This window comes from Melanerpes formicivorus, unplaced genomic scaffold (assembly GCF_026170545.1).
Source record: "Melanerpes formicivorus ecotype bairdi unplaced genomic scaffold, bMelFor1.0.p_v2 SCAF_72, whole genome shotgun sequence".
NCBI classification, from domain to species: Eukaryota; Metazoa; Chordata; class Aves; order Piciformes; family Picidae; genus Melanerpes; species Melanerpes formicivorus.
This window is the reverse complement of record NW_027142424.1, coordinates 2,378,454-2,403,956: the sequence shown is the minus strand read 5'-3', so window position 1 is coordinate 2,403,956 and position 25,503 is coordinate 2,378,454. Positions and strand designations below refer to the sequence as shown.

At 45.7% G+C, this 25,503-nt stretch overlaps 4 protein-coding genes across 11 annotated transcripts in view; all 4 read right to left on the bottom strand.

Annotated features, from left to right (window-relative positions):
• Window positions 1–549: 549 nt before the first annotated feature.
• On the bottom strand, window positions 550–5,674 carry DIABLO (diablo IAP-binding mitochondrial protein). 2 transcript variants are annotated; one of them, XM_068163443.1, is made up of 6 exons: window positions 5,592–5,674; window positions 4,697–4,828; window positions 4,259–4,390; window positions 3,476–3,586; window positions 3,237–3,333; window positions 550–2,277 (listed from the first exon to the last, which is right to left on the bottom strand). In XM_068163443.1, exons 2-6 carry the CDS (start codon window positions 4,766–4,768, stop codon window positions 2,063–2,065), a joined length of 627 nt encoding a protein of 208 aa, XP_068019544.1. In that variant the 5' UTR covers window positions 4,769–4,828; window positions 5,592–5,674; the 3' UTR covers window positions 550–2,062. The 2 variants fall into 2 exon arrangements, with proteins under 2 accessions (XP_068019544.1, XP_068019543.1); XM_068163442.1 differs by having other exon boundaries at window positions 552–2,277; window positions 4,711–4,828.
• Window positions 5,675–7,138: 1,464 nt separating this feature from the next.
• On the bottom strand, window positions 7,139–8,874 carry LOC137453759 (uncharacterized). The gene is made up of 2 exons (XM_068163272.1): window positions 8,683–8,874; window positions 7,139–7,586 (listed from the first exon to the last, which is right to left on the bottom strand). Exon 2 carries the CDS (start codon window positions 7,463–7,465, stop codon window positions 7,331–7,333), a length of 135 nt encoding a protein of 44 aa, XP_068019373.1. The 5' UTR covers window positions 7,466–7,586; window positions 8,683–8,874; the 3' UTR covers window positions 7,139–7,330.
• A 1,803-nt stretch (window positions 8,875–10,677) lies between these two features.
• On the bottom strand, window positions 10,678–20,013 carry VPS33A (VPS33A core subunit of CORVET and HOPS complexes). Of its 2 annotated transcripts, none has more exons than XM_068163441.1 (13): window positions 19,882–20,013; window positions 19,712–19,777; window positions 18,999–19,126; window positions 18,306–18,495; window positions 17,406–17,522; window positions 16,580–16,754; window positions 15,988–16,181; window positions 14,268–14,394; window positions 14,029–14,096; window positions 13,527–13,664; window positions 13,000–13,137; window positions 12,678–12,846; window positions 10,678–12,194 (listed from the first exon to the last, which is right to left on the bottom strand). In XM_068163441.1, the coding sequence occupies exons 1-13, from the start codon at window positions 19,981–19,983 to the stop codon at window positions 12,001–12,003; spliced, it is 1,806 nt and encodes a 601-aa protein (XP_068019542.1). In that variant the 5' UTR covers window positions 19,984–20,013; the 3' UTR covers window positions 10,678–12,000. The 2 variants fall into 2 exon arrangements, 1 of the variants encoding a protein (XP_068019542.1); XR_010990463.1 differs by having other exon boundaries at window positions 12,106–12,194; window positions 12,678–12,893.
• Window positions 20,014–22,699: 2,686 nt separating this feature from the next.
• Window positions 22,700–25,503, bottom strand: part of CLIP1 (CAP-Gly domain containing linker protein 1) — a 70,249-nt gene continuing 67,445 nt past the window's right edge. For all 6 annotated transcript variants that reach the window (XM_068163435.1, XM_068163436.1, XM_068163437.1 and 3 more), the window contains 4 exons: window positions 25,293–25,410; window positions 24,880–25,033; window positions 23,311–24,111; window positions 22,700–22,785 (listed from right to left, as the gene is read on the bottom strand). In XM_068163435.1, coding sequence (XP_068019536.1) covers window positions 24,041–24,111; window positions 24,880–25,033; window positions 25,293–25,410 — 343 coding nt within the window. In that variant the 3' untranslated portion in view covers window positions 22,700–22,785; window positions 23,311–24,040. The remainder of the gene's footprint in view (window positions 22,786–23,310; window positions 24,112–24,879; window positions 25,034–25,292; window positions 25,411–25,503) is intronic.

The following is a 25,503-nucleotide window of genomic DNA, read 5'->3' as shown; positions in this document are numbered from 1 at the left end:
CTGAACTGACTATTTGGTTCTTGTCATGTCTGAGGGATGCATGTGTGCGAACACAGTGAGCAGGATGTACAGTGAAACAAGAAGTAGGGCAACAAGGGGGCTGGTAGTGGGCTCTGAAAGGGGAAGAATGAGTTGCTTTGCAGTCTCCTGTAACAGTCATTGTCTGTCTTAAGCCACATATTTGCCACGCAAACGTCTGAATAGAGTTACTGTGGGATCCTGAAAGGAACACAACCTGTACAGGCATTTGGGTCAGTGGCTTGGCAGAACCTTACAGTGCAGCATGTAACAAATTGGAGCAGCTGTGGTTAGAGGCTGACTTGAAGTTGACTCTTCAGGGTGTGGCTGTGCCACTTCTGCAAACGATCCTCTTAAAATAAGTGGCTTTTTCCCTAATGATCCAGCCCAAGGCTGTGTTTGGGACCTCCTGACTGCTGGCACAGCAAACACTGGCACCTTCCTGTGAACTTGATTTCCAGAGTATGTTATCCTCCTTGGATACAGCAGCACCCAGTGAAGAGCAGGAGCAAGCAAAGGCAGCCTGTTAATTCCTTTACTATTTAATGTAGAAGCATACAGTGCTGTGTAGCTGAGATTGCATCTGTTCAAAAGGCAGCAAAATGAAGCACAGATGGACTTAGGCTGCAGCTGACAACATTCCTTGTCAAGCATAACTCACTTGTGCTTGACACACACTTGTGCTTAAGAGCAACACTGAGACACATGAAGTGCATCAGATGCTACTTTGTAGTGAAAACCCAGTAATTAGGGTGTGTTTTCTTTCAAAACCTGATGAATTGGAGATTATCTGACTCAAATCAGCAGTGGTAAAGTTCTAATGGATGCTGTTCTACAAAGCAATCTCAGCTTAGATTTATGTTTTCTATACAGCTAATACTGCAAATTTCACATTAACATAGAAAATGAATGCAGTGAAGGACAGTGGTGGTTTTGAAGCCTGCAGTGAAATGTTAAGCTTGCAAAAAGAGAGAATTGAGATGATTTTCCTGAAACCTGTGCTGGAAAGCATTCAAGTATTTTCAGCTTGCCTTTGCTCACTACTTTGTAAAGAAGCACACAGCAGCTGCTACAACAAATTCGTCTATAACCACAGTGTCTTAAGTATCAAATCTCCCTTTTCTTCCTGGGAAAGGCAGATGTGTTGGTGATTCTTAAGTGAAAGAGGTTGCTGTCCTGAACTGCAAAACTTCACTAATGGCCCAGGTAACTCAACAGAAAATTTTCAACATTACATCAATGTTTCCCCTGACTGATTGTAATTAAGTGCTGCACCAGGGGAGGTTTAGGTTGGATGTTAGGATGAAGTTCTATACAGAGAGAGTGATTGCCCATTGGAATGGACTGCCTGGGGAGGTGGTAGAGTCACCATCACTGGAGGTGTTCAGGAGGAGACTTGATGGGGTGCTTGGTGCCATGGGTTAGTTGTTTAGGTGGGTTGGATTGGTTGATGGGTTGGACGCGATGATCTTGAAGGTCTCTTCCAACCTGGTTTATTCTATGTAATTTCTGTAAGTGTGGTGTGATGCAGCTCTCAAGACTCAGCTCTGTTGTAAACTTCAGAGTTCAATACAAGACAGCACTGAATCCCTTAACCAAATGGGCACACCCACAAGAGTTTAATAAAGGTATCTCCTAACAGATACAATTTACTTCACACATTTAAAAGAATGACTTTTAACTACACTTCTTTGGCCAATGCCTAATCAGTCTCTCAAGTTAGGGAGCTCTCACAAACATAGCAAATGAGGGGAAGGACCCTCCCAGCAGAGAGACAATTAACAAGCTATCCTTGATAGCAGCTTTCACATTTGCATAGTTCAATGTTTAAATAATTGAATCCATAGGTAGTACAAACATGATAAGTTACAAACAAGATCAAGGCCATTTAGATACTTGGCATTGATTTGTAAAGCAATCCTTTTGGGGGAAAAAATGGAATCATTGACTTATTTCAGCAGTTTCCCATACTATCCTCACACTGAAACTATGGGGTCTTCTAGTCTGTGACTCTCATATATTTTTGGTGACACCTGGATTCTTTTCAGTCTTCCCGAAGGTAAGGATCCTCACCTGCCTCTGTGCTCCCTAAAATACCCTGTGGCAGTGAAGATTCCTCTCCTTGAGTTTTGAGGAGCTCTTCTGTTTGAGCTTCAGCTAATGTGGTCTCTGCTTTCTGGGACAGCTGTCGCACTTCTTGCACCTGGGACTTGACTAGCTGAATGTGGCTGCGGGCTGTCACCGAGGCTTGGTCTGCGCCTGAGGAGTAGCAATTTACATGCATTGGGTTAGCAGAACACTCAGCAAACCTTCAATTAAGGAACTCCGTCTGTCATTATTATCTGCTTTGCTAAGTGTTTTGATGACTCTTGGGCTATATTAATACTAAGTGCATCGTTTACTCTTCATTTACTTTAAACAACAATTTAACTACTTGGAGGTTCTTTTCTCCCCTTGAATTCTTTCCACCCAAGAGGCTTATAGCCAGTGTCTGATGAGAGCAATCAGCTTGTGATACTGTGTTTGAGAACTAAGCCCAGCCCAATCATCATGTGCCAGGAACTTTGAGTCCTTGTCCTGGCACCTACCAGCAGCAGGAATGCCTGTAAGACTGCTGAACTCTGAATCCCTTCTCCTCCTCCCGTTCCTACAGATTCTCTTTTTTCAGGCACTTGTAGAGTCAGCATGTTCCTGTATGTTCATTGCTTTCCCCCCTTTCTCCACTCCAAAAACTTTGCCAATTTACCATAATTCAGCCCATAACTTGAATCTAAGAGCTATCAAGTCTCTACATGTTTTGTGAACCTGTGTATACAGTGAGAAAAATTAGTACCTTTCCTGAGTCAAAGGCAAATATTCTGACTCTAACAGAAATAAATCCAGAAAGACCTGCTGGACCCCCCAGGTAGCTTTATGTCTGCAGCTCCTCAAACCATGTTTGAACACTCCATTTAAAAATGACTAAATACTTCTCTCAGACACTTCCTGGCATGGTTTAGTCTTGATCTAACCCACACGTGAAGTTTCCATGCCTAGTTCTCACAACACTTCTATTAAACCTGTAGCAAATGAAAGTCCTTAAGTTCTCAGCATCTCTAAAAAACAGGCACTAGTTGTAAATTAGCATAGAGTTATATTCTGTGTCTCTCTCTGCTGCATTCCAGTATTAAATGCTGCCTAAATGCTTGGGGAAGGAAATTGTCAGTGCTTGTGCCTACCTGATTGATAGGCAGCTTCTGCTGCCATCTCTGAAAGACGTACTGCTGTCATCCAGCTGGACTCCAGCCTCAGGTACTCCTGCTGTTTTGCTGTCATCTAGGAGTAAAACAAAATATTACTTAATATAAGAGTATCTGAATGCTCTTCCAAACAGTGTCTTTGTGAAAAGGTGAGCAAGCAGGAGAACTTTCAGAGCAGTCTGAAGAGGCAGCTTGCTGACAAAAGGACAACTGCTTACATCAACTCTGGCTCCTATGACCACCTGCCAGATTGCATCCACCTCATCTGAATTCATCTTCCCAAGAAGATTTGTGTATTGCTTGTAGAGAGACACCAGTGTATAAACTGCCTGCAAAGAAGCAATTACATACCATTAGGTAACCATCTGTACACTGGTGGTGATGTCTCACTGCTCACTGGTGATAATTAGCAAAAGTGCTGAATGGTTTCACAGGTGCCTTGCTCTCAAGCTCTCTGTGGTTTTGGAGGCACTGACAGCTGTTGCCTACAGTAGTGCTGTGGACAGCATCTGGTTATGGACTTGTAAGGAAGTAAAGTGGAATGCAAAGACTTTACTCAAATTTGCACTTATTTAGAGAACAGTGTCTCTTGTTTCAGACTACAATATGGCTCTTCTGGTCATGGCCTTAGAAATGGGCACAGGAGGTAAATGAAACACCTAAGAATACAGGGTAGTGTGTCCTGCTGATTTGGTATGCAGACATCCAACAAATGTTAGAAGTTTATTTAGCTGCAGTTCTAAGACATGGGTCACTGCAGCTGAAGTTCAAGGTCAAACTGACAATCTAACAAGGCTGAAAATAACTTCTGTATTTAGTGCTGCAGAACAATGGGCCCCACTGTCTCCTCACAACCTGACATCTTTAACCCCCCACATCTCCTTTATTTAAAGTTCATTTAAAAAGCCAAAGTCCAAACATAAAAACAAAGCCCAACATGCCAAATAATTTATTATTTCCAGTATTGACTTGCCAACAAAGTATGTAACCTCTCATTTTACCTTTGTGTACTCTGTCAATGCTTCAATCAATGCATATGTTGTTTGAGAGAGGAGTGTAGAAGTACTGTCTGTTACCAAGGAAACTGCTCTTTTAATCAAGGCATCATTACTGAGAGAAGTTGAGTTCTGCTTCTGAAAGACAAGATACTTGCATCACTTTTAAGTGACTTTCATATGGATGTTATTAGTAACAAATAATGGTAAGGAAAAGCACCCTGTCAGTTACAAGGCTCAGCAGCCAAATTTTCACAGTAAAACAAAGCAGATGTTTTTGCAAGGTGTTACTGAAGGCAGACACTGTCTTCCTCATTTCTTTTCCTGAACACCTGCAGTCCCCAAGGAAACAATTCTGAGGGTAAGTACTAATTTGCAAAATGCCAAGCAAGTGGTTTTGAATATTAAACTGTTTCTAACAAGCAAGTATTGCATGAATCCTACCCCTAAAGCGTTACCTCCACGACTGGGACTGCACACAGGGCCACTCCCAGCCCCACGCCCATTTGGTGCCATTGTCTGTTCACACCTGAGAGGCAGCGTCTCCTAAAACTGGCCACAACAGGGAAACTTTGCCTGGAAATGCAAGAGACAAAAAGATAAAGGTAAGAAATAACCAGTGTGTGGTGAGAAGTAAGCATCTAAAAGAACACCCAGAAGCTGCTCTGGGCTACCTACTCTAACATGCTTCTGTAATGCAGCTGTGTAATAGTGAATGTTTGTTTTAAGTGCCATTATATTAAGTGCAAGAAAAGAAGACAAGCACAGTAGTGTGTTGGAGTCCTTTGTGAGAGATAGATCTTCTTGTGGTACCAATACACTGCTAATATTGATTTAAAAGCATGCTTAAATGTGGTAAATGGCACATGCAGGTGAGTAATGTAATACTTTGATGCCATCCAGGGATGTTTAGAGCCTCCTGTAGCCAGTTTTATTTACATCCAGTGTCATGTGAGAGTCCGTGAGGTCGAGCAGAAAAACAGCAGCACTGTTTTATGTAAAAATAACTGGTCACTTTTCCTTCTTTTATGCTCTTAAACTACAATCTGTGAGTGGCAAGCACGATAAAGGTACCACAGCTCCTCCTTCTTGTGCTATCCCAGCCGTGTTGGGGCAGCTAGAGACAGGCGAGGTGCGTTACGGGCGTTTTTGTGGCCAGGACGCCGCCCGCTGTATTGCACCGAAGCCGGTACAGAGTCACAAGGGTCGGTCAGCGGCAGGGAACCGCCCGCTCCAGTCCGGTTAACAGCCACCTGAGCGTTACCGCGGCCGGGTGTGGCTCCACAGAAAAGCCCCCGCCCCGCCCTCGGGACCCGGAGCGGCGGAGCCGCGGCGCTACCTGAGAAGGGAACAGCAGCTCCGGAGCCACCGGCTGCCAGCAGCCATCTTGCGGTACGCAGGAAGTTACATCAGCGTGTGCCGGGTGGGCGGGGCCAGCGTCCCGGCCCAGGGCGGGCGGCGGGTTGGGGGCGGTGACGGCGCGTGGCGGCTGTGAGGGCGGCTGAGGGAGGCTCAGGCGGGCAAGCGAGCAAACGAGAACCGTCTTCACCCTTACATTGTGGGGCAGCCGCTCCACCCTACAGGTAATGGCACTTAGAAGCAATATTTCGTTTGGAAAAAGCCTAAAGATCATCGACTCCAACTGTTAACCCAGCACTGCCAGGTCGCCGCTAAACCATGTCCCTCAGCACCATGTCTACACGGCTTTGAAAACCCTCTGGGTATGGGAACTCCACCACTGTCCTGGCAGCCTGGTTTAGGGGTTGACAACATGGGCAAGACATTTATCCCGATGTCCAACCCCAACCTCTGGCCCAGCTTGAGGTTGTTCTTGGTCTGTGGGCGAAGAGACCAATTCCCACCTTGCTGCAACCTCCTTTCAGAGAGTTGTAGAGAGCCAGAAGGTCTCTCCTCAGCCTCCTTTTCTCCATCCAGTTCCCCCAGCCGCTCCTCGTAAGACTTGTCTCAGAACTTGGTGGCCTCTGAGAAGCAGTAATGGCATTAGGAGCTCTCAGTTCAGGCCATTCTTGGCCAGTTCCTCTGTGTTCCCCTGCTCAGAAACACCTGGCAGGCCAGCCCAGCTGAGCAGAGAAATGCCCTCAGCTGTGTGGCAGTTCAGCAGCTGCAGTGTGGGCTAAGGCTCTGCTGATAAACCGACACAGGTTCTGCTCCCATCCCCCATCTTTTAATTAATCTTTGCTTTTCAAGAGTATGTGATGCTGCTTAGCTTTGAGCTAGGGATAATCCCCAGCTGCTTCAGGAAAGGCTTCCTGCAGAGTTCTACATGAAAGCTCTTGATCAATTTAGTATTTTTTTTTTTAATACATATCAAAATTGCCAACCTATCCAGCACAGTTTAGTTTTGGCAAGGCAGTGCTATATTGCAGGCACACCTTGCACCTAACTCCATGTTTTAGGCATTTGTTGGAAAGTGGTGTGCACCTGGGAGTGCCAAATAATGGGTCTGGATATAACGTGGTGTTGGTGCCCCCAACCCATGAAGTGTACCTCATAAAGCTGTAGGAAGATGCAAACCCTGTGCTGATTTGAAATGTATTTTCCCAGGACTTAAAAAAAAGCCAAACCCAAGTAATTTCCATATCTCTGCCTTCACACCCTTAATGAGGCAGAGTTAGACAAGGCAGGACTTGTTTACTTGAGATGTTGCTCATGTTTGAATTGTGTTGCATCCTTCCTGTCCCTCTGCCGTGCTTGGGAAATTGCTTTGCTCTTGAGATGGGCGTGGGGTGAGAATCTCAGGAGAAAACTGCTAGGAGGCTTTTAAATATTTCTAGGAAGAGGGGACAATGTTTAAGGAGACACAAAGAACCTGCAAGAGATGCAAAGACTCTACAAAAGCGACAAAGACAGTAGAGTGCATGCACGTAGATACTTTTTTAAGTCTTTATTCTTTTTACATAAGAAAATAAGATTGCGATTAAGCAGCAACAGAACAAACTGCTTGCAGATTTGGGGCAGGAGGAAGGGACTGCCATCCTGTGTGCTGAGCAGATGAGCTGCACTTTGGATCCTGATGTCTCTGGCCAGCCTGTGGTTGCAGGTGGAGAAGAGCAGCTCTCATTTAAGCACCAGGAAGTATGTTGTCCAGCCAGCGAGCAGCAATGCTCCGACCAGCACAGTGTAACTGAACAGCACAAAGGCCAGCAGCTCCTTCAACACCTTGAGGAAGTGGATGACAAAGGAATCTGGCATGGTTCTTCTCTCCAGACTGCGGCAGGTAAGGTCTCTGGGGCTGTTTGCTGCTCTGTCCTTTACAGTCTGGGATGAGTTTTTCTGAGCAAGGAGGAGTGCAACACCGACCAAGGTAGCTTTGCTGTGGGGAGAAAAGGTTGTGTTCAAGAGAGTTAATGGCCGCTCATCCTTCTAAGGATGTTGTTGGTGTCAGGCTGGACTTGTTCATTCAGAGTCCTGTACAGGATTGCTGAGCTGCACAGTGTTGAAAAGGAGTTCAGGATCTGATCAAAGTCTCCAGATGAGGACTGGTGATTAAGCAAATTAAAATATAAACACACAGGCAGCAGATATTTCTGAGGCCATTACGGAGTCCAGCTGGCCCCTGGTGTCTTTCCCCTTGTGCCAGTGGCTGTGCATCCAGGAAGCTCCACATTTGGAGCGGTCACTGATGGTGCATTACCAGCAGTGTGTTCTGATCAAAGTGGTCAATTCCTCCAAGGAAGCCACTGTTAATATTTAATGATATAATTGCATCTAATGGAGATACTGGCACAAACTGAGCCTCTTGTTTAAGAATGATGAAAACTGGGGCTGAAATACAAATTTGCACAGACAAATATTTATATCTTGTTTTAAAAATAACCCTTAAGTGGGAGACATGGGATGAGATGCTTTAGAATTAATATTATAACTGCATTTTAAAGTCATACTTACACCTTGGTTTAGAACTGAATGCTCAGTTGTTAGTTTAATATAAAGATCTGAATGACTGGAAAAGTTGTTGGTTCGTTAGACTTAAAGCTGTGAAACCCCCTTAAAAAAAATATCCCTCCAATGTGCATGGTTTTTACAGTTCTGATCATAATTATGTCTGTATGTCACGCTCTCCATGAAGCACAGACAAGAAATTTAAAACCAGACATAGAATAAAGCTAACCTAAAAGGATTAGTTCTCTCCTGAACAGTCTACAGCCCGACAAAAAGTAAACTGAATTCCTGTCCTGGCACTTGGAATATTTTTTAAGAGCTTTTGTGATAAAGAGTTCACTTTTTGGTTTCACTAAGGAACACAGTCATTTCATTCTGAGCTTAGGCACAAGTATGCATTACAGGACCTATTACACTTTAAAACCAGCTGTGGTTTCCCAGTTGTTCAAAGCTCTGAAGTTTCCTGTCTATGATTCTGTGACTTCTGCTTATCTATAAAGATGTTGGTAAAGAAATAAACTGCTTACCCAGGTAGCTGATGGGCTCAACTTCATCAAGTTTCTGTTCCTTTCTAGTTTTGTTCTGTAGCTGCCTCTTGAATTTCTGGCTTCTAAGCAGTTTCTGCTGTAGTTTGATTCCCTTCTGCTCTGCTGGGTCGGGAGGCAGGAGTGACGAGGTTGTGTTCGCAGCCCACACGAGGACTAATGCACTAGGTGTGGTCAGCACCAGTTATGATATGACATAGTGCCATGCAGTGCAGCGCTACAGAGCAGCCAACCAGCTGCCCTGCCTGGAGTGCTTCTGTCAACAGTATTGTGTGGGTTTAAGCGCCATGGCTTAATGTTACCAGCTCAAAACTTGCTTTTTCTTAAATGTGAGTTGTTTTTTTTTTTCCCCCTAAGAAGATGGTGTATCACCTTGCACTATTTATGGTGCAGTTTTCTGGAAGACTCTCGTGCCTCCTGCTGCAGCCACCATGAGCTGCTGTGGGCCAGTCAGGGAGGAGGATGCTCATGTACAGCAAGGTATCATCCCAGCTCAGCAGCACATTACAGGGTGGAATTCTGTAGGCTGAACTGTGCCCTTTTATCAAAAGGAAGTGAGTGCTGAGGACAGCCTAACCCCTGTGTTGTCACTATCTCACTGTTCCAGAAGTCATCCTTACCTTTTGGAGAGCAAGGGCTGCCACTCTTTTGCAATGTGATGGGGAGGAGGGAGTCAAGCTGTGTGGGTTTTTTAGCAAAACTGATTTCTGATGATGTTATATGAAAAGTGAAAGTCTTTGGTCTGTGGGGTGGAGGTTGGGTAATGTTGGTGTTTGGTTTTTTTTTGCTTGTAAACCAGACAAATGCAGGCAGCAGAGAAGGAAGAGTATGTACTGCAAATCAAATCTCTTACCTACAAAGAGATTATGATGTAGAAAATGGCCCCTTAATTTAATTAGGCTCTCTTGTTATCAAATTATTACCCGCATGGTCAGCAAGGCCATAAGACAGCAGCAGAACATAATCAAGCTGCTCAGGAAGCCTGTTAAGTAGTAATTGCTCCTCTAGAGAATCAATCAGTGTCAAGATGGCTGTATTTTTATTTTTGCTGTTGAATAGTTTCAGGAAGTGATTTTTTGTCTGGTTTGAGTCTCCACCTGGCTGGAGCTGGGTGGCAGGGCAGGCTACAGTCAGCAAAAAAAATAGAGAGCTGTGTTGTTGGGGTATGAAGAGTCTGGCAGGTGGTTACAGTGTAATTTGGAAATAAGCTGTGCCTCTAGTGGTACTAACACAGGTATCTGCTGGTCCAGGTGACACACTAAGCAAGCTGCTGTTGTTGGGGTATGAAGAGTCTGGCAGGTGGTTACAGTGTAGTTTGGAAATAAGCTGTGCCTCTAGTGGTACTAACACAGATATCTGCTGGTCCAGGTGACAAACTAAGCAAACTGCTGAGATGGTACTCTTCATGGTTTCCTTTAGTCACTTGTGGTATAGCTTTTACAGATCATGAGCTTAGTTCACAAACCAGTCTGATCAGGGCTACATGGCTGTTAAATCTTGGAACTAATCACAAGGAAATGAAAACCAAAACGTTATCTGAAAATTGTGATAATACAAAGACCCTTGAGGCCAAGCCAAGGACATGCTAGAAAATGGTGTTGAATCACATTGTATCTTGTCTTTCTCTGCACAGTAGCATCAGAGTTTTGGATCAAAAATTAGAATTTTCTTTTTAAATATTGTGACATTGTCTACTTTGCAGTGGAACTGTGGAAACAGCGCAGAGCAAGGCCACCCAAGGCAACCCCCCCACGCTTTTTGCACCATTGTCAAAGTCACAGCATGTTTTCTGTAAAAAATTTCAAATATCTTTCTATAAATGCCAATAATCAAATAAATATTTCTGATATGTTAAGCAGCAGAAGAGGATCTGATTAGTGCATAAGCTTAAAGTAACAACATCCAGATGTCACAGTTTCAGCTGAAGTAATTCAGTTATCCTGAGCAGGGGTAGAAGGATGCAGCTACCACAGTGCAGGAGGTTACTGTGTTTATTTTTGAATTCCAGAGAGAGAGAGCAAACACTTTTAAAAAAAGATGAAATACATTTTTATTTTATTCTAATAAGCAAACTGGAGCTAGCCAGAGAGGGGGGCTCTGCAAAGGGGATGATTGGGCAGCACTCAAATCTTACAGAGCAGGACAGACTGAAACCTAGAGTCAGAAGTAACAGCTAAGAAAAATGAAGGGTGTTTTGGGACATATTATACAGGATAATCAAGAGCAGAAATGTTTGTTAAGAGTGATTTGAGGTGTAAGAGTGTGTTTATTTTTTTTAAGTTGTTTTTAAGGGTGAAACCATCCCCCAGTGGTTCCTGTTGAAGCACTAGTACAGTGGCAGTGAGGCAGAGCAGCAGAGGCTCTGGCTGGGCCCAGCTACACAGGCACAGACAACAACCCCCTCCTCTGTCTTCCCAGCCTCCAGCCATGAGTCTTCCTGGAGCCAGAAGCTGCCACCTGCACACAGCAGCTCAGCAACATCAAGGGCCCAGCCATCACACACATGGAAAATTCCACTTCATAATTTTGAGCTCCTCAACAGCTTGTGGCAGCCAGTACCACAATTTCTAAACTGAACAGGGGGAAAAAGGGCCTGTTATAAATCCTGCTGTTTACTGGGCCACTGCTGTCACTATTTTTTGCTCCGAGTCCCGTGGGGGGGAGTGGTTGTGTACCTTTACATGTAAGCTTTTGCCATACTGATGTCATTCATACTCCAGAGTTGTCTTTCAGAGTCAGGACAAACAAGCCACCTCACACTGATCCCTTCAGAGAGCAATGAAAAAAAAACCAAAAGGCTAAAGCATCTTCCTCATCATTTGGGTGCAGCTGGGTTACTTGCAGTCAGTGCTGTTGACATGCATGTGGCTAGCTATTGCCAAGTGGTATGAAATTTGGAAGAGAAAATATCCTGCCCTCTCAGAACCTAAGGAGGGTAAAAGGAAGTAATCAAATCTCCCACCAAAACTAAACTGAAAGACAAAAACAGAAGTGCTTTGCCAAACAGAAGGACCAGGGCTGATCTCCACTTCCCCAGCACTTGTTTACCAGTTCAGACTATGAACAGGGATCTCTTTCTCCCAGTTTGTTAGTGGCTTTCAGTGCTACTTGGCTACTTGGCAGTACCATGAACAGCAGGAATGCAAGTGCAGAGAGGGATGAGGATAACTGCAGCACGAGCTGGACCCAGGATAGCTTCTTTCACCATTGTGTTTCTCTGATGTTCAAGCAGCCAGGCCAGAAGCTGACATGCCTGTGTCACACAGGGCCTCTTGCTTTTACTGTCTCTCCCCAAAGACCCTAGAAAGGGGCAGGCTCCAGTTTTTCCATCAAGGATTTGATCCAACTGGTCCCATTGATCAGTTTTGTAGTGGCAATGACGTACTCTGTGCCTCCATCTTCCATTTGGGACAGAAACCTCAGCGCAGCAATTTCAGCATACGTTACTCCTCCCAGGAAGAACACCAGTGTGACTCGGTTCTCACCGTGCTGACCTGTGTTCAGAAACACGGACAGGTTGTCTTAGTCCTGTCCATCAATTCTCAGTCAAACTCAGAATGACCTAAAGCTAAAATAAAGGGGATAGCTGAGTTAGAGGGGAAACCTACTGGGTGGAACCACTGGGCTTGGGGCCAGGAATGCAAGGTCTGCTCCCAACTGAGGTCTCTTTACAGAAGGTTCTTTGCCTGCCTAGGCAAGAGATGCTGACCTTCATTGTAATGTTCCTTATTAAAATCATAGTAGGTTTATTTTAGCACTCTGATGAGAAGTTAAACCAATGCACAGCTCTATAGCACATTATTAGCAGGCTGAGTATATGACTGGGTGTTTCAAAGAGGCCAGAAAGCTGTCAAAAATGGGCAAGGGAGATCTACCACTGCAGTGGGACAGGGAGATGAGAGAGATGCCTGGACTCTGCCAGCCTAACAGAGATGCACTTCCCGTTAAAAAAAAGGGGGAAATAAAGCAAAACTTACGCTTTTTCTGAAGGCCAGTAGGTAACTGCTGCCTCTCCTCAAAATGGGGACCTGGCAGCATCTTTAGAACCTCTTCTATGCTCCTCCACCCTGGCCGAGCCAGTAGCTGTGCCAGGCGTACGCTGAGGGGAGCATAGCCGCTGTACACATAGGAGATGTCATTTGGGTTCTGCAGAAGAGAGCAGAGGGGGAGCAGCAGGTGACTGCCATTGCAGGCTGCAAAACAGCATCAGAGAAATCATAACAAAAGTAGGGGAGGTTTCCTGCTGCATATAATCCTGTAAGGTCAGACCTAACACTGACTGCTGAAGTGCACATTTACCTGTTCATTCACATCATCCATCCATAAGCGCAGGGTCTTCCTGATGGTTGGGTAGTTATTCCTGCCACTTGTCTGAGGTTTCAGGAGTCCTGCCTTCTCCAAGTTGTTTAAAGTTAATATATGTTCATAGCCATAGGTCTGCAATGTGAAGAATTCATCTTTAATACCATGTCAGCAGTCTATGACTAGAGTGGTTAACAAAAAACAAAACAAAACAAAGGCAAAGATGTTTGTTTAAAAAAAGCTTTTTGTTTGAATCTCTCCAGAGTGTGTCCAGTTTAGTGTTTAAATCATGATGGCAAACAGTGCAATGATAGAAGCTGCTGTGTCTACATGTTGTAAAACACCCACAAACACCTCCCGAGTCATGGCAACCAGCTCAGATTGCAGCCTCAGCACTTTCCCTGTGCACTGGACATCAACACCCCCTATGTCTAAGCTGTGCCTGTCTGAAATGCTGGAGTTGTAGAGCTGATGCTTTGAGGTGGCTTTTATCAGAGGTATCAATCCCAAAGTTAGAGCCCCACCTGCAGAATCTCTCTTTTGTAGTAGTCCAGAACCTTCTGCTTCAATCCACTGTTGCAGATGGATTGCAGGCAAACAAGGCGCAGGATCTTTATTAATGGATGCTTTTGAGCTATGCAGTCTTCAATGTAGTTGTTCACCTATTGAGAAAAATACATAAGCTGTTACTTAAAGATCTGTTGAAGTACTTGTAAGACCTGGGAAGAAATACCATGTTTTGCCTAGTATCTCCAAAATAGCTCTGACAGCAGCTCAAGGCTATCAGCACTGGTTCCACCCCGAGTCTTTCTAAAGCACATCAGTTCTACAGTCAGTAGTTAGAGACATACATCAGAGCTCACCACCCTGACACTAGAAGGAGACAGACATCATTGAGATCAGATGCTTCCTCTCAAAAGAATCAAACAGAAAAAAAACCCAAGCCAAACCAAAACAGAGAAATACACTGTAGTGGTGGTTTTTTTTAAGATTTAGGAGTCACAATTATTGTCATGGTCTACTTACCTTATCTGTGTCTATTCCTGACATGAACTCCTGTTCCACCGTTAAATTATCGAAGAAATCTTCAGATGCTTTGGGGGAAAAATGAAAATCAATACAGCTGCTGGCAGCTTCTTTCCTACACTGAACATTTTAGCAGAGATGCATTGAATGGAGCCAAGCCAATTTTTGTCAAGCTGAGTGATGTCCTTCAAGTTGTCTTGCATCTTGCTATAGTCAGAGACTGCTGAAGGAATACTCACTGGTGATGTCTTTGATGAGTTCTGCAATGGAGGTGTGGTTTGCTAGAGAACTCCTTGCAGCCTGCATGTGTGGCAGCTGTGAGACAAACTGCTTGATCTCTCCAACAGTCTTTGCATGGTGTCTTTCCTAAAGAAATCCATCATTTAGGTTAGGTCTTGCTCAGATCAAGAACACCAACTAGTAGCTTTTTACTGTACTCATTGCAACAGAGATCTGCAGTCTTTTGAAGACAAAAGATTTTAAATGCTTACACTACAGCCATAGTATTACCTGTAATGGTGTTCTGACCACCAGAAGAGGCAGGACATAATACAACAGCATCATTACAGATTTTTTTCCTTTATACCAGCATTACCAATTACTTTTCTACACCTTTGACTTCAGCTGGCACGACCTGCTCTTGTTTCCCTACCAGCAAAATCACCTTCTTCATGCAAAGACAATTACTTTGCTTGCTGCTAGTAAACACAGAGCTCAGGGAACTGTAGCTGGAGATGGGGACATGTCTACTCAAAATAGCAGTGACAGGTGCTACAGAACCAGGCTGCCATTCACTGTACCTGGCTGTTAACAATGTCCCAGGTTTTGAGCAAGATCTGATGAAACACAATGAAGACTTCAGCTCTCAGAGCAGTCCAGAGGTCTGTATTTCATTTGGGCTACTTGCCTCTTGATGCAACTTGGAACAAAAATAGTAATTTGACTCATATGTGAAGGGTTTAAATGGGCAAGTGCAGGCAGGAGAGTGATAATGAAGAAGCCTGCAATTTAAGAAGCCCTCTGCTGCCAATATGCTGCTGTTTCATTATCACCCATTACCTCTGACAATGTCTTGATTACATTTTTTTTGTTAACAACTAGTATGAATAGTCCCTCTTTAGCACCTTCAGCACTAATACTGCAGTAACAGATATTTACTAGGAGAGGAGGCTGAGCACACAGTATTTCAGTTAAGGTACTGCTACCCCATCTTAAATGCAGCAGGAGTGAGAAGGCAAATCAAAAGCCAAGGAAATACTACCAAACAGGGTATCAAGTTCTCTCAAGAATCACCATGAAGTCTGAAAGCAGAAATGTGATCTCTGTTTCTCTATGTATCATCAACAGGATGCTTTCGAACAAAACCATAAGCATACCCCCAGCACTCTCAAGCTTTATCTAAGGTTTTACAGTTCAAACATCCTGTAAGTCTGTCTCACATCCCTGTTGCTTTATGCCAGCCAAAACACTCTATGTACATTGTGGAGTTTTATATCTAAAAGCCTCAGTGAATACAGAGGGGAAAGGGCCTTTTGGTTAACAGGTAACAACTGCAGCAAACTGGAATTGAGCAGTACGCTGAGATTGACTTTTGCTCTCTTGCAGAAGGAAGCAGCATCTGACTGTTCTGCAGGCTGAAGAAAGCAGTTTCTTCTAAGAGATGTAAAGGCTTAACGCAGCAGAGGTGTGGTTTAGGCTAGTTCTGAGACAAGCTTTTAACAGTCAGGACAGGAAAAGTCCCAGAACAGAGGTGTGGAGAGAAGAAAGGATCCATGTTACTAGAGGATTCCTATGAGTAGATTTGACCTACTTGACAGAGTGGAGTTGATCTTAGCCTAGAAAGTATCTGTTTTCTTCCGGGGGATTACTCCATGGCATCAGCTTAAGCTGGAGTCACAACCCAGCTGAATACAGACAAAAAGAATGCCCAAGCATTTGCACAGTCAGATACAGGCTCACCTCAAAGGCTGCTGAAATGATCTTGGCTTTCTTGCTCAGCACCGACCCCACGGCATTGAAGTTCTTGTCTCGGATTTCAGCATACAGCTCTTCAGCAGAGTTCAACTGGAGCTTCTTGGGTTCTGTGGGGAGATCTTTCCCACCCTCACCCTGCTTCTTTGGGGCAAACTTCTCAGGAGGGAGTTTCACATAAGCTACCAAAGGCAGAGGAATAACCCTTGTAAGGACTGGAACTTCATGTCCTGAAGAGCAGGAGAGCTCTCAACAGCCTTTCACAAACTGTTCCCATCCCCTCAGCATGGCATGGAGGGTGAAGGCAGACTCTTCTACTCCCACACCATGTGTTCTGTGTCACTGTGTCTGCACCTTGTCATCATCTATAATATGCCCATTTAACAACCATGTGCTGTACTCCACTCCCAATATTAGGGAAAAAGAGCCAGAGCTGATCTTGATGGGCTATCTAGCTTGGGAGGGAACCAAGCAGGTGAGCTGCTCCCACACTGCAGCCATTTAGTGAGGCAGGAACCCACTTGACACACTGCAACCTGCCCCAGCAACCAGAGACCTGCCCCAGGCCGGCCCCACTCACTGTTCTGGATGCCATAGATTTCATCTATCAGCCCCTCGTAGGTCAGCTGTGTGGCCAGTGGTGTCAGCAGGTCCACGTTGCGGTCCAGCAGCAGGAGAGTATCGAAGACAGGAAATATCGAGTTCTGGCTTCCAGGGAACTCACGCTTCATCCTGATCATCATATTGGCCACATGCTGAAAAGGAATCATGTTGGTCTGGTTAAGGTGCAGGCCACAAGAGATGGATTTGGTTTCTAGGCCCTGCAAGCGTATGCAATTATGGGGCACAGCTGTGGGTAAAGGAAGAGACTGGCAGAAGGCACAGAGTGGCAGGAAGTGCAGACTGGCTGAGAGATGGGGGCAGGATAAGACCCATTAAAAAAGTCCTCTGCAGCTCAGCAAGACAGTGACAGTGTCAAAGCCACATGATTATTACAAAAGGCACCAATTACACTGTAGGTTGATCAGAGAGAACAAGAAGTGGTGTAAGTTATATGGAGAGGACAAAAGCCAAGGCAGAAGCAGTAGGTTACAGATTTCCTGCTTTATTCAGCCCTTCTGATACCAGCTGGGTAGCTGCTAACTCTCCAGAGCAAGAACTGCTGAAAGCACAAAGGCAGTGCATCAATGAGGAAAATGTGTATGAAATCAGACTTAAGGAACAGCAAAGGTCACTCTTTTGGCCAGAGATCACAAAGATCTGAAGGCCAGGATCCTGAAATTCCAATATGACAAGGGTCTGTGGCTGGATTAAAAAAAAACATCCCAGAGGTGCATTTACCCAAATGTCCTTCAGGCACTTCCAAAGCACAAGAGGCATTTTTCCAGCAGCAGTGTTTGCCTTACCCGGGCACACTCGCCCTTCCCAAAGATCTGCGGGATGGTTCCATAGAGAGCCTGCAGTGTCATCAGCCCCTTTGCTGCATGGTACAGACTTGTCTGGTCACTCTCCAGGTAGCATTCCTAAACAACAAGAAGGATTCCTGATGGACGGGGTCAATCCAACACAGCTACTTCCACAGCAGAGCCTGATCCATGTGAACAGTTCAGAGAAGATAAAGGATGGGGAAAAACTATGGCTGTTGGCAAGTACAGACCTCATCTATGTTGTCACTACTTCAAACAATTTGATCACACCAGTCGCTGAACCCTACACACTATTCCCACGCTGATGGTGAGGAGTAAGAGAGCCAGAAAGTGACTGCAAAGAGTTTATCTCTAATCAGGCCACCCAGAGCACACATCACCTCATCACAGTTGCCAACAAGCAGCTGCAAGCCCTGACATGTCCCCTGGGCTATGCTTAATAAGGCTGAAATGGGCCAAAGAAACTCTCACACTTTTCTGTCCCCAGACACAGCATTCTGAGAGCACAGGGCACACAGCTGGTGTGTGACAGTGCACAGTATTAACTGCCACACAGGCTGTTATTGACACAAACTCTGCTCACTCTTTGCAGTGATGGAGAATTTTAAGCCTCATGAATGCCTGATTTGTGAAAATAACACCAGCAGTTGAAGCTGGAGGAGCTAGGATACAGCCAGATAGTAGTGATTGTTTCTTCACTCTTTAGTTGGAAAACACACAGGCTCGGTTCAGTGCTCAGGATTAAGCCACATCTGCTTTGCAAGGCCTTCCCCTGCTGCTTGGGTCACCAACAAACTGCTCTGAGAGACTTGTAGCAAAGACTCACAGGCAACACAAAACCTCACACGGTTTTTCCTCAAAGATAAGAAAAGTGCTCACCTTGAATGCACTCTCTGACTCCATGGAAAGCAGGTCTCCATCAAAGGGTATCAGGTCCAGGCTGTACTGCTCTCGGTGGATGAAGGACCCCAGCACACCCTGCTCCTTCAGCCACTGCTCACAGAGCAGGCTGCGGCGTGGCACAAAGAGGATGTGGAAGTCCCTCTGGGGAGAGCGGCCTCTGTCTTCCCTGCAAGAGTCACAGGCAGGAGCACAGCAAAGGGTAACTCAGCTGGTAACTAACAGACTGTGGGCAGGGGCACTGCATTCAGAAGACAAGAGAATGCCATGCTCAGTCGTTACTGCCAACTGCCATTCCTAGCTTTGTGTTGCAGAGTATTTTTTACCCAGCCACATGCATCTGCAGCCACAAGCCTGAAAGCAAGGCAAGGTGACTCAGATTTCCTGCAGTGCTCAGAATCAAAGCACAACTCATTCCTGCTAATCAGAAGGAATGCACATGTTAAGAGGGAACACACCCTCTGCACTGCCAGACAAATCCCCTTCCTTCCCAAGGTGTCTTGCACCCCAACTCAAGCTTGCCCCAGGGGCAGCTGCACATCCTTCCCCATTATGAGCCTAGATGTGGCAAACCAGTTCCAGGCCAAATCTGTCCCCTCCTTCATCAGGAGCCCCAGCCAGCTGCCCAGAAGAGAACCACGAGCAGACTCCCTCTTGCAGCATCCACTGTACCTAAGCACATTGTCTGTGATGATGTCCATCAGCTCCAGCTTGGGCCTAACGAAGAAGATTATGTTCTTGACATCAGCTTGGGGCAGGCGGCCTGGCTTGAGAGTGAACATCTTTTCCACCTCATGTTCCTAAACCGGAGTAAAAACATTCACGAGCTGTGGGGAACTCCAGTGACAAGTGAGTATTGTGCTGATTTGTCTTCTGAAGTCATCTTTCCACAGACACCTGTCCGTGGCTTAGATCTTTGATTTGCATGAAGCAGACCCAGAATTTTGGATGTGCTGTTCTGATAACAACAACTGAGGGGACTGAGGTTGCTGAGTCTGGAGAAAAGGAGGCTGAGGCAAGACCTCATTGCTCTCCACACCTGGAGGCAGGTGGGGGTCTGGCTCTTCTCCCAGGTACCAATCAACAGACAAAGAGGAAATGGCCACAAGTGGTGCCAGGGGCGGTTTAGGTTGGACATGAGGAACCCTTGCAAGCCTGGATCAGGTTGCCCAGGGCAGTGGCAGAGTTCCCATCCCTGGAAGGGTTTCAAAGTCGTAGAGATGTGGTGCTGAGGGACATGGTTAGCAGCAGACTTGGTAGTGTTTGATTAACGGTTGGACTCGATGATCTTAAAGGTCTTTTCCACTACAAACGATTCCATGACACAGCCCGGCTGCCGAGGGACCCACTGCCACGCCTCCTCCCGACCCTGTCGCGGCCCTTACCTTGAGAAGAGAGTACTGCGCGATCAGCCCGAAGGGCCCGGTCAGGTACTCGTCCCACACGATGGCCTGCGGGAGGAGAGCGGCGTCAGGCCCGGCTGGGCTCAGCCCGGCCCGGCGGTGCCCGGTCCCCTGGCCGTCTCCCTCCTGCCCCCGCCCCCTGCCCCGCGCACCTTGGAGCCCGCGCACTTGTCCAGGAACTCGCGCAGCTCCCTGCGCCCCGCCTCGCGCAGCGCCGTCAGGTTAACGCGCCCCGAGCTCAGGTGCGCTGCCATCGTCCCCCCGCGCCGCTCACGTGACACCGCCGGTCACCTGCCGCTGGTCACGTGATGGGAAGGGCGGGACTCCGCCCTCTGTCCGGCACCACAGCGTCCCCTAGCGGGCGCCACGACACCCTCCGCCGCACCCAGTCCTCCTGGTATCCGGACCCTCGCGCTTGTGCATCGACTCTGCGGCTTCCACACGTCTGGTGACGCCAGCAATGTTCGTCGGCCATTACCAAAAGCCTGTCAGTAGAGGCATCCCACAAGGCACTACTGCTTTTCTATTTAGTCACATAGTACAAGGCACGTTTGTTCCCTGGCAGTCTGTTGCACCCTGAACACACAACAATTCTCCAGTGATTCCACTGAAGTCAAATCTCTGCTCAGTGTCGGCACACTGAAGTTCAGGGCTTGTTTTCACAGACTGGGTGCTTCTAGCAGTGATAAACACTGATATTTAGTCAGTGCCAAGGGTGGGCGTGCAGAAAGGCTCTTGCTTAGGCTCTCTCCTGTGCAGACTAAGGCCACTGATACACATTGTGTGCCACCCTGGGGTGGCACAGATGAAGGACATTAAAAACCAAAAAGGTCATGCATCTAAAGCCAAGGGATCACAAGGGTAAAGCCTCATCTATGGCCAGTGGCCAGAGAGCACTTGTTCGTTCTGCTGCCCTTGATCCCCACCTGTGAGCTCATGAACCCAGTTCCTGAGCCCAAGACGCGAAGCCCAGGCTGAATCCAGCCCAGATTCTAAGGAAGATCAAAACTGGCTTTGCACACAATGGTAGAGAATTGGTTTTGTATTAATATTGCATTATTTTTGTTACTGTTTCATTAAAGCTGAGTTTTCCAGTCCCTGAACCTCTTTCCCTTACTCCTTCCTTTAGGAAGGAAGAAGGGCTAACAGCACATTACTCATCTAGGGGCCAGCCCAACCCTCATGCTGGACAGAGAGCAGAAAGATCTGAATGAACACACACACATTTTTTTTTTCCAAAATATAACTTTAATATATATATGCATATATACACACACACACCATACACACACTAGAGAGAAGCTGAAAGAATGAAAAAAAGGACTGTCCCCAACGCTGGTCGAGATGTGCACAGCATATTGGTTTCTAGAACCACCACAGCAGCTCCATTTCTTACCTGCTTCATGATTTCATGTCTCATACTGTCCTCAAACCGACACCCAAAGCTTACTTTCACCAAGCGGAATCACAACCGAAGGAGTCAATGAAAGGAAAAAGGTGAAACAGTTCTCAATCCAGTCCAGTGTCGAAAAAAAAAAAGCTTAAAAATCTAAATGTACAAATTCAGCCTTAAAACGGTTTAGTGCAAATATGAAAATTAACAGCATCATTTTTAAGGTACTTAAATAAGCTTTAATAGAACTATAGTGCTTCGTTCCTATACATCTTTTCCCATCAACAGATGCAACAGCGTGGGGGCATTTCTTGTTAGGAGTGGGGACAAACCCAGAACCCTGGGAAGAAACAGCATAAAGTCATCTGCTAAACCATTTATTTATATTTCACTGAAGTTTATTAAAGGGAGATCAGGTATTTATTAGTGGAGGAGCAAAATAAGTATCGATTTACTCATTCTGGAGTGGATGGGCAAGAGGAAGGGGAGCGAGTGGGTCAAGAAACGCTGTCCCTTTTCCTGACATTCAGCACAGACAAATGCTGGTGGTGTAAATCGTCCGCTGAGGACACAGGGAGTCCCTGCTGGCGCTGTGCGGTGCGTTAGAAGGTCTCGTCGTCATTGCAGTCAGCCGTCCAGTGCCCAAACATCTCACAGGTATCGCAGTAGGGACGTTCTTCTCTCCTGCTGCCGTGGTAGGCCGAGTGAGGTGTCTCCTCCAGCATCTGTGCCTGGGTTGGACAATCTTCGGTGTCATGAAGATCAAAGCAGCCACAGATATCGCAGAAGAGACGAGGTTTCTTCTTTGACAGGCTTTCCTCCTCACTGCAAGATAGCACCGGCACAAGTCAAGCAGGGAAATTCTCCTTCAGAAGGGTGACAGGCCCACTGCCCTGCCCTGCCCGAGAACCTGTCTTGTAATCATCAAGGCTGGGGAAGCATAATGATCAACAAGAAGAAAACTACCCCAAACCTCCCCAAACCCAAAACCTCTTCTTGAAGATCTTCTGACATCTCAACTACCTGCCAGTATCCCTATAATCCCTTGTACTATAGTATTCACCAAACTGCTCTATGTAAATATTTGCTCAAATACAGACCTTATTTTAAAAAGAAACAAACACACCTGAACTGGTTTCTCTTTTCCCTTGAAAGAAGAGATCTGAAGTCACAATATATGAAGCAGGTTTTAGTTCTGTTCCTCTGAACTGGAGATCTCCATCCCAATTCAGCTACTGGCCTCTTGAGAGCAAACATTCTTCTACTTAACTGGGAAAGGGCCAAACTCAACCAAGTCTAACACCATGTATGCTATGATACATCAGTGTTTGTGACCTGTAACTACAGAGGATCATTTTGCACTAGCAGATACACCACCATAACGGACCTAAGAAGGCTGGACTGGCCACTAAATACAAGAGAAAGCTACGTTTGTCCTTCCCAATGGCTGAACACAAGCTGGTGCACTGTGCAGATGGTAATTGACTGCTGCCAACAGTTCCCCAAACACAAGCCAAGGTTTCCTGTAGGATTTGTACCTGTCGTAGTTGTTTATCTCCTCTTCATTGCCGTTGAGGGCTGCTTCACACATTCGTTGTATTTTCAAGTTCAGTTCTTCATTTCTCCTTTGCAGATCCACTATCACGGAATTGAGGAAGTCAATCTGTGACCATCAAGAACAAGGACAGTCAGCAGGGTGAGGACTGCACTTCAGAAAAGGTGAGCAACAAAGGAATAACCCTCCCACTGACACTGCAGTTCTGCATGAACCCTTACCACTGGATCTCTGTTACGGAGAGCAACCAGGGACACAGAAAACATGGAATGAAGCTTCCCAAAGGGCCTCCAAGACCCTTGGTGTGACTTCTGGCCGGGGAACTGGTAGTTTTGCCCAGCCAATACATCTGAGACATTGGTAGGTCTCAGCTCACCATCAATAGATTGAGTTCTTTTTCTAATGGAACATTTTGAACACAAATCATGTTGGGTGACTCTGATCAGAGCAGTGTAGCTGCTGCTCTGAGCCTGCAGCGCTGGTGGATACTCTCAGAGCTACGCTGCAGCAGCAGTGGCACAGCAAAGGTACAGCCACAGAGATCTGCAGGCCAGCACAGCTGAATGTCATCAAATAATGCCTGGCTAATTAACACAGTAGATAAAACAAAGGAAGGCAAGAAGTGGGACAAACCTCGTGCTGATTGGATGGAAGGGTTGTCAGCAGCAGGTGAATTCAAGGAGGCAGAGAAACAGGAGAAGAGTGGTGATTAGTGTGTGTTAAATACTGCTAGCTCTGTACAGACTAGAAAAGACATTTTTTAACTGGTGACTAACATCAGTGATCTAATGAAGAGTTTTACAGTGAGCAGAAGGTGTTTCTATTCTAACCATGTTTCCCAAGCATTTGTCAGACTACCAGTCACATGGAAGAGCTTCCCATGCCCATTATTATAACCATACTCTCTGATACATGTTTTTCCCTACTACCAAGCACATACTGACTGAGCAACTTGCACCACTACTGCTGAGTAAACTTCTGCAGTTAAGAATCTCCAAATATCAACATTTCCAACTGCAGAAGCTCAGAAGTAGCATTGGAGCTCAGGAAGCCCACTTCTTCACAGTGGCAAGCACCACAAATTCAGGTGGGTCACACCTTATTCCTCATTTATAGCCAGAGAACCCTCCAGAAAGAACACCAAGGAGCAGTTTGAGTGTGTTCTGCTGGGCTGTACCTCACCAACAGGCCATTAGCTCAAACCTTGCCATCTTTGGCTTCCTCCTTGCTTCCTTCTGCTCCTGAGTGAACCTGAATGACTTGCCCAAGATCATTTGGTTCTTACTATTTCCTGCCATTAATATTTCCCTTCAGAAGCAGACGTTTACAAGACAAATCTACACCATCATGTTGGATTTGGGTGTTAATGTTTCAGATCAAATACCTGCTTCTCTTTTGCAATGTCATCTTGAAGCAGATTAGCAGCAATGTCACCTTTAAAGAAAAAAAGCCAAAGGAGGTGTAAGTATCCAGTAATCTGAATTATGAAACACACAATAGCACAGTCAGAGACTGCAGTAGTCGTCTCTGGTCTCCAGAACATCTTATTCTTGCTGCTTTCTGATCACTCTATGCAAGCTTAATCAGGGTGACTTCTTTAGGACCTGTTTTTGACCACTGCATTACAGAAGCTTATTCAATACTGGACATTACATATTAAACTACACAAGGTGTATGGGTGATGGCCAGCACTGGCAGATGGGCAAAGGACACTCCTCTCTTGAGAGATGAGGTTGCAGTGGTAGGAAGCCTAAGCAGCTCAGCATAAGGTAAGCAAGAATGTCTGAAGTGTGGTATCTTCACTCCTGTGCTCAGGTGCTGGGTTTGTTATGATCCTGCATGTTACTTTGCAGCTACAGCAAGGAAAAACAAAACCAGTCTGAGGGAGGCTTTTGTGCAGAAGCCACACCACAGACAGGATGAAGTTTTATGGCTTATGCACATTTCACTTCAGGTCAAACTGCCCCCACCCTGGTGTCAGTGGGGTTAACTGGCAAGGGCAGCAGCTGTCACATTTTGCAGCTGGACAGATTTCCTTCATTCCTGTCTAATGTGTGTCCTGCAACAGGGAAGTCACATTTCTCAGGAGGTCCAGTTTGTTAAACCCCCTTCTAACCACCTGGTTAACAGCTGCAAAATTGACAAGGTTAAATCTGAAGGCAGAGCCAGCAGAGAGGCTCCCTCCCTCCCTCTCTCTTTTACCTGAGGAGCTACTTAAAGGCTGTTCATTGTTTTCCTTGAGTTTTTGCTCCAAGTTCTTCACCTTTTCCTCAAGTTTCAATTTATCAGACTCCAATGACTTAACCACTGACTGCAAGGTTTTTGCAGAGGCGTTTTCTCCACGGAGCACTGTGATCTGTAAGAATTATTGGAGATTGCTTAGGCCTCCCAGAATAAAACCAGATCACCAAGGCAACACCCTTAGAGGCAAAGGCTACAAGGGCACCAAGAATACAAGCTAGAAGTCACCTGAATAGGCACAGACATCTAAAGATTTAGTTCTAAGGTTTAACTATGCTAAATAAAAGGAATTAACCAACTCTTCATGAGGAAGCACACAAATCTAGCCATAACTTAATCCCAAATGAAGAATCGTCCCACTGTGCTGCATTTACCTCATTTCTGAGCTTTTCCAGTTCCTCATCTTTTTGTGTGATCAAGGCACTAGTAACATTGATGGATTTTTGTAGAGATGCTCTCTCGTCATCAATTTCTTTTTTTAACGTTGATTCTCTAAAAGAAAACCAAATACCAAAAGTCACCTAAAGAATGGGTTATTGGAGTCCCCTAAAGAAGTCTATTTCAAGTATGAGCCTACTGTAGGAA

Excerpts from the sequence above, each read along its gene's own strand:
- VPS33A (XM_068163441.1), bottom strand. The coding sequence starts at position 19,983 with ATGGCAGCGCACCTGAGCTCGGGGCGCGTTAACCTGACGGCGCTGCGC. Across the intron at positions 19,127-19,711 it reads CGCAGTACTCTCTTCTCAAG|GAACATGAGGTGGAAAAGAT; the intron begins GTAAGGGCCGCG and ends ACTCCGGTTTAG. Across the intron at positions 14,097-14,267 it reads ACTCATCAAAGACATCACCA|CATCTGAAGATTTCTTCGAT; the intron begins GTGAGTATTCCT and ends TTTCCCCCAAAG.
- LOC137453759 (XM_068163272.1), bottom strand. The coding sequence starts at position 7,465 with ATGCCAGATTCCTTTGTCATCCACTTCCTCAAGGTGTTGAAGGAGCTG.
- DIABLO (XM_068163442.1), bottom strand. The coding sequence starts at position 5,638 with ATGGCTGCTGGCAGCCGGTGGCTCCGGAGCTGCTGTTCCCTTCTCAG. Across the intron at positions 4,391-4,710 it reads GTGCAGTCCCAGTCGTGGAG|AAGCAGAACTCAACTTCTCT; the intron begins GTAACGCTTTAG and ends CTTGTCTTTCAG. Across the intron at positions 3,587-4,258 it reads CATTGACAGAGTACACAAAG|GCAGTTTATACACTGGTGTC; the intron begins GTAAAATGAGAG and ends GCTTCTTTGCAG.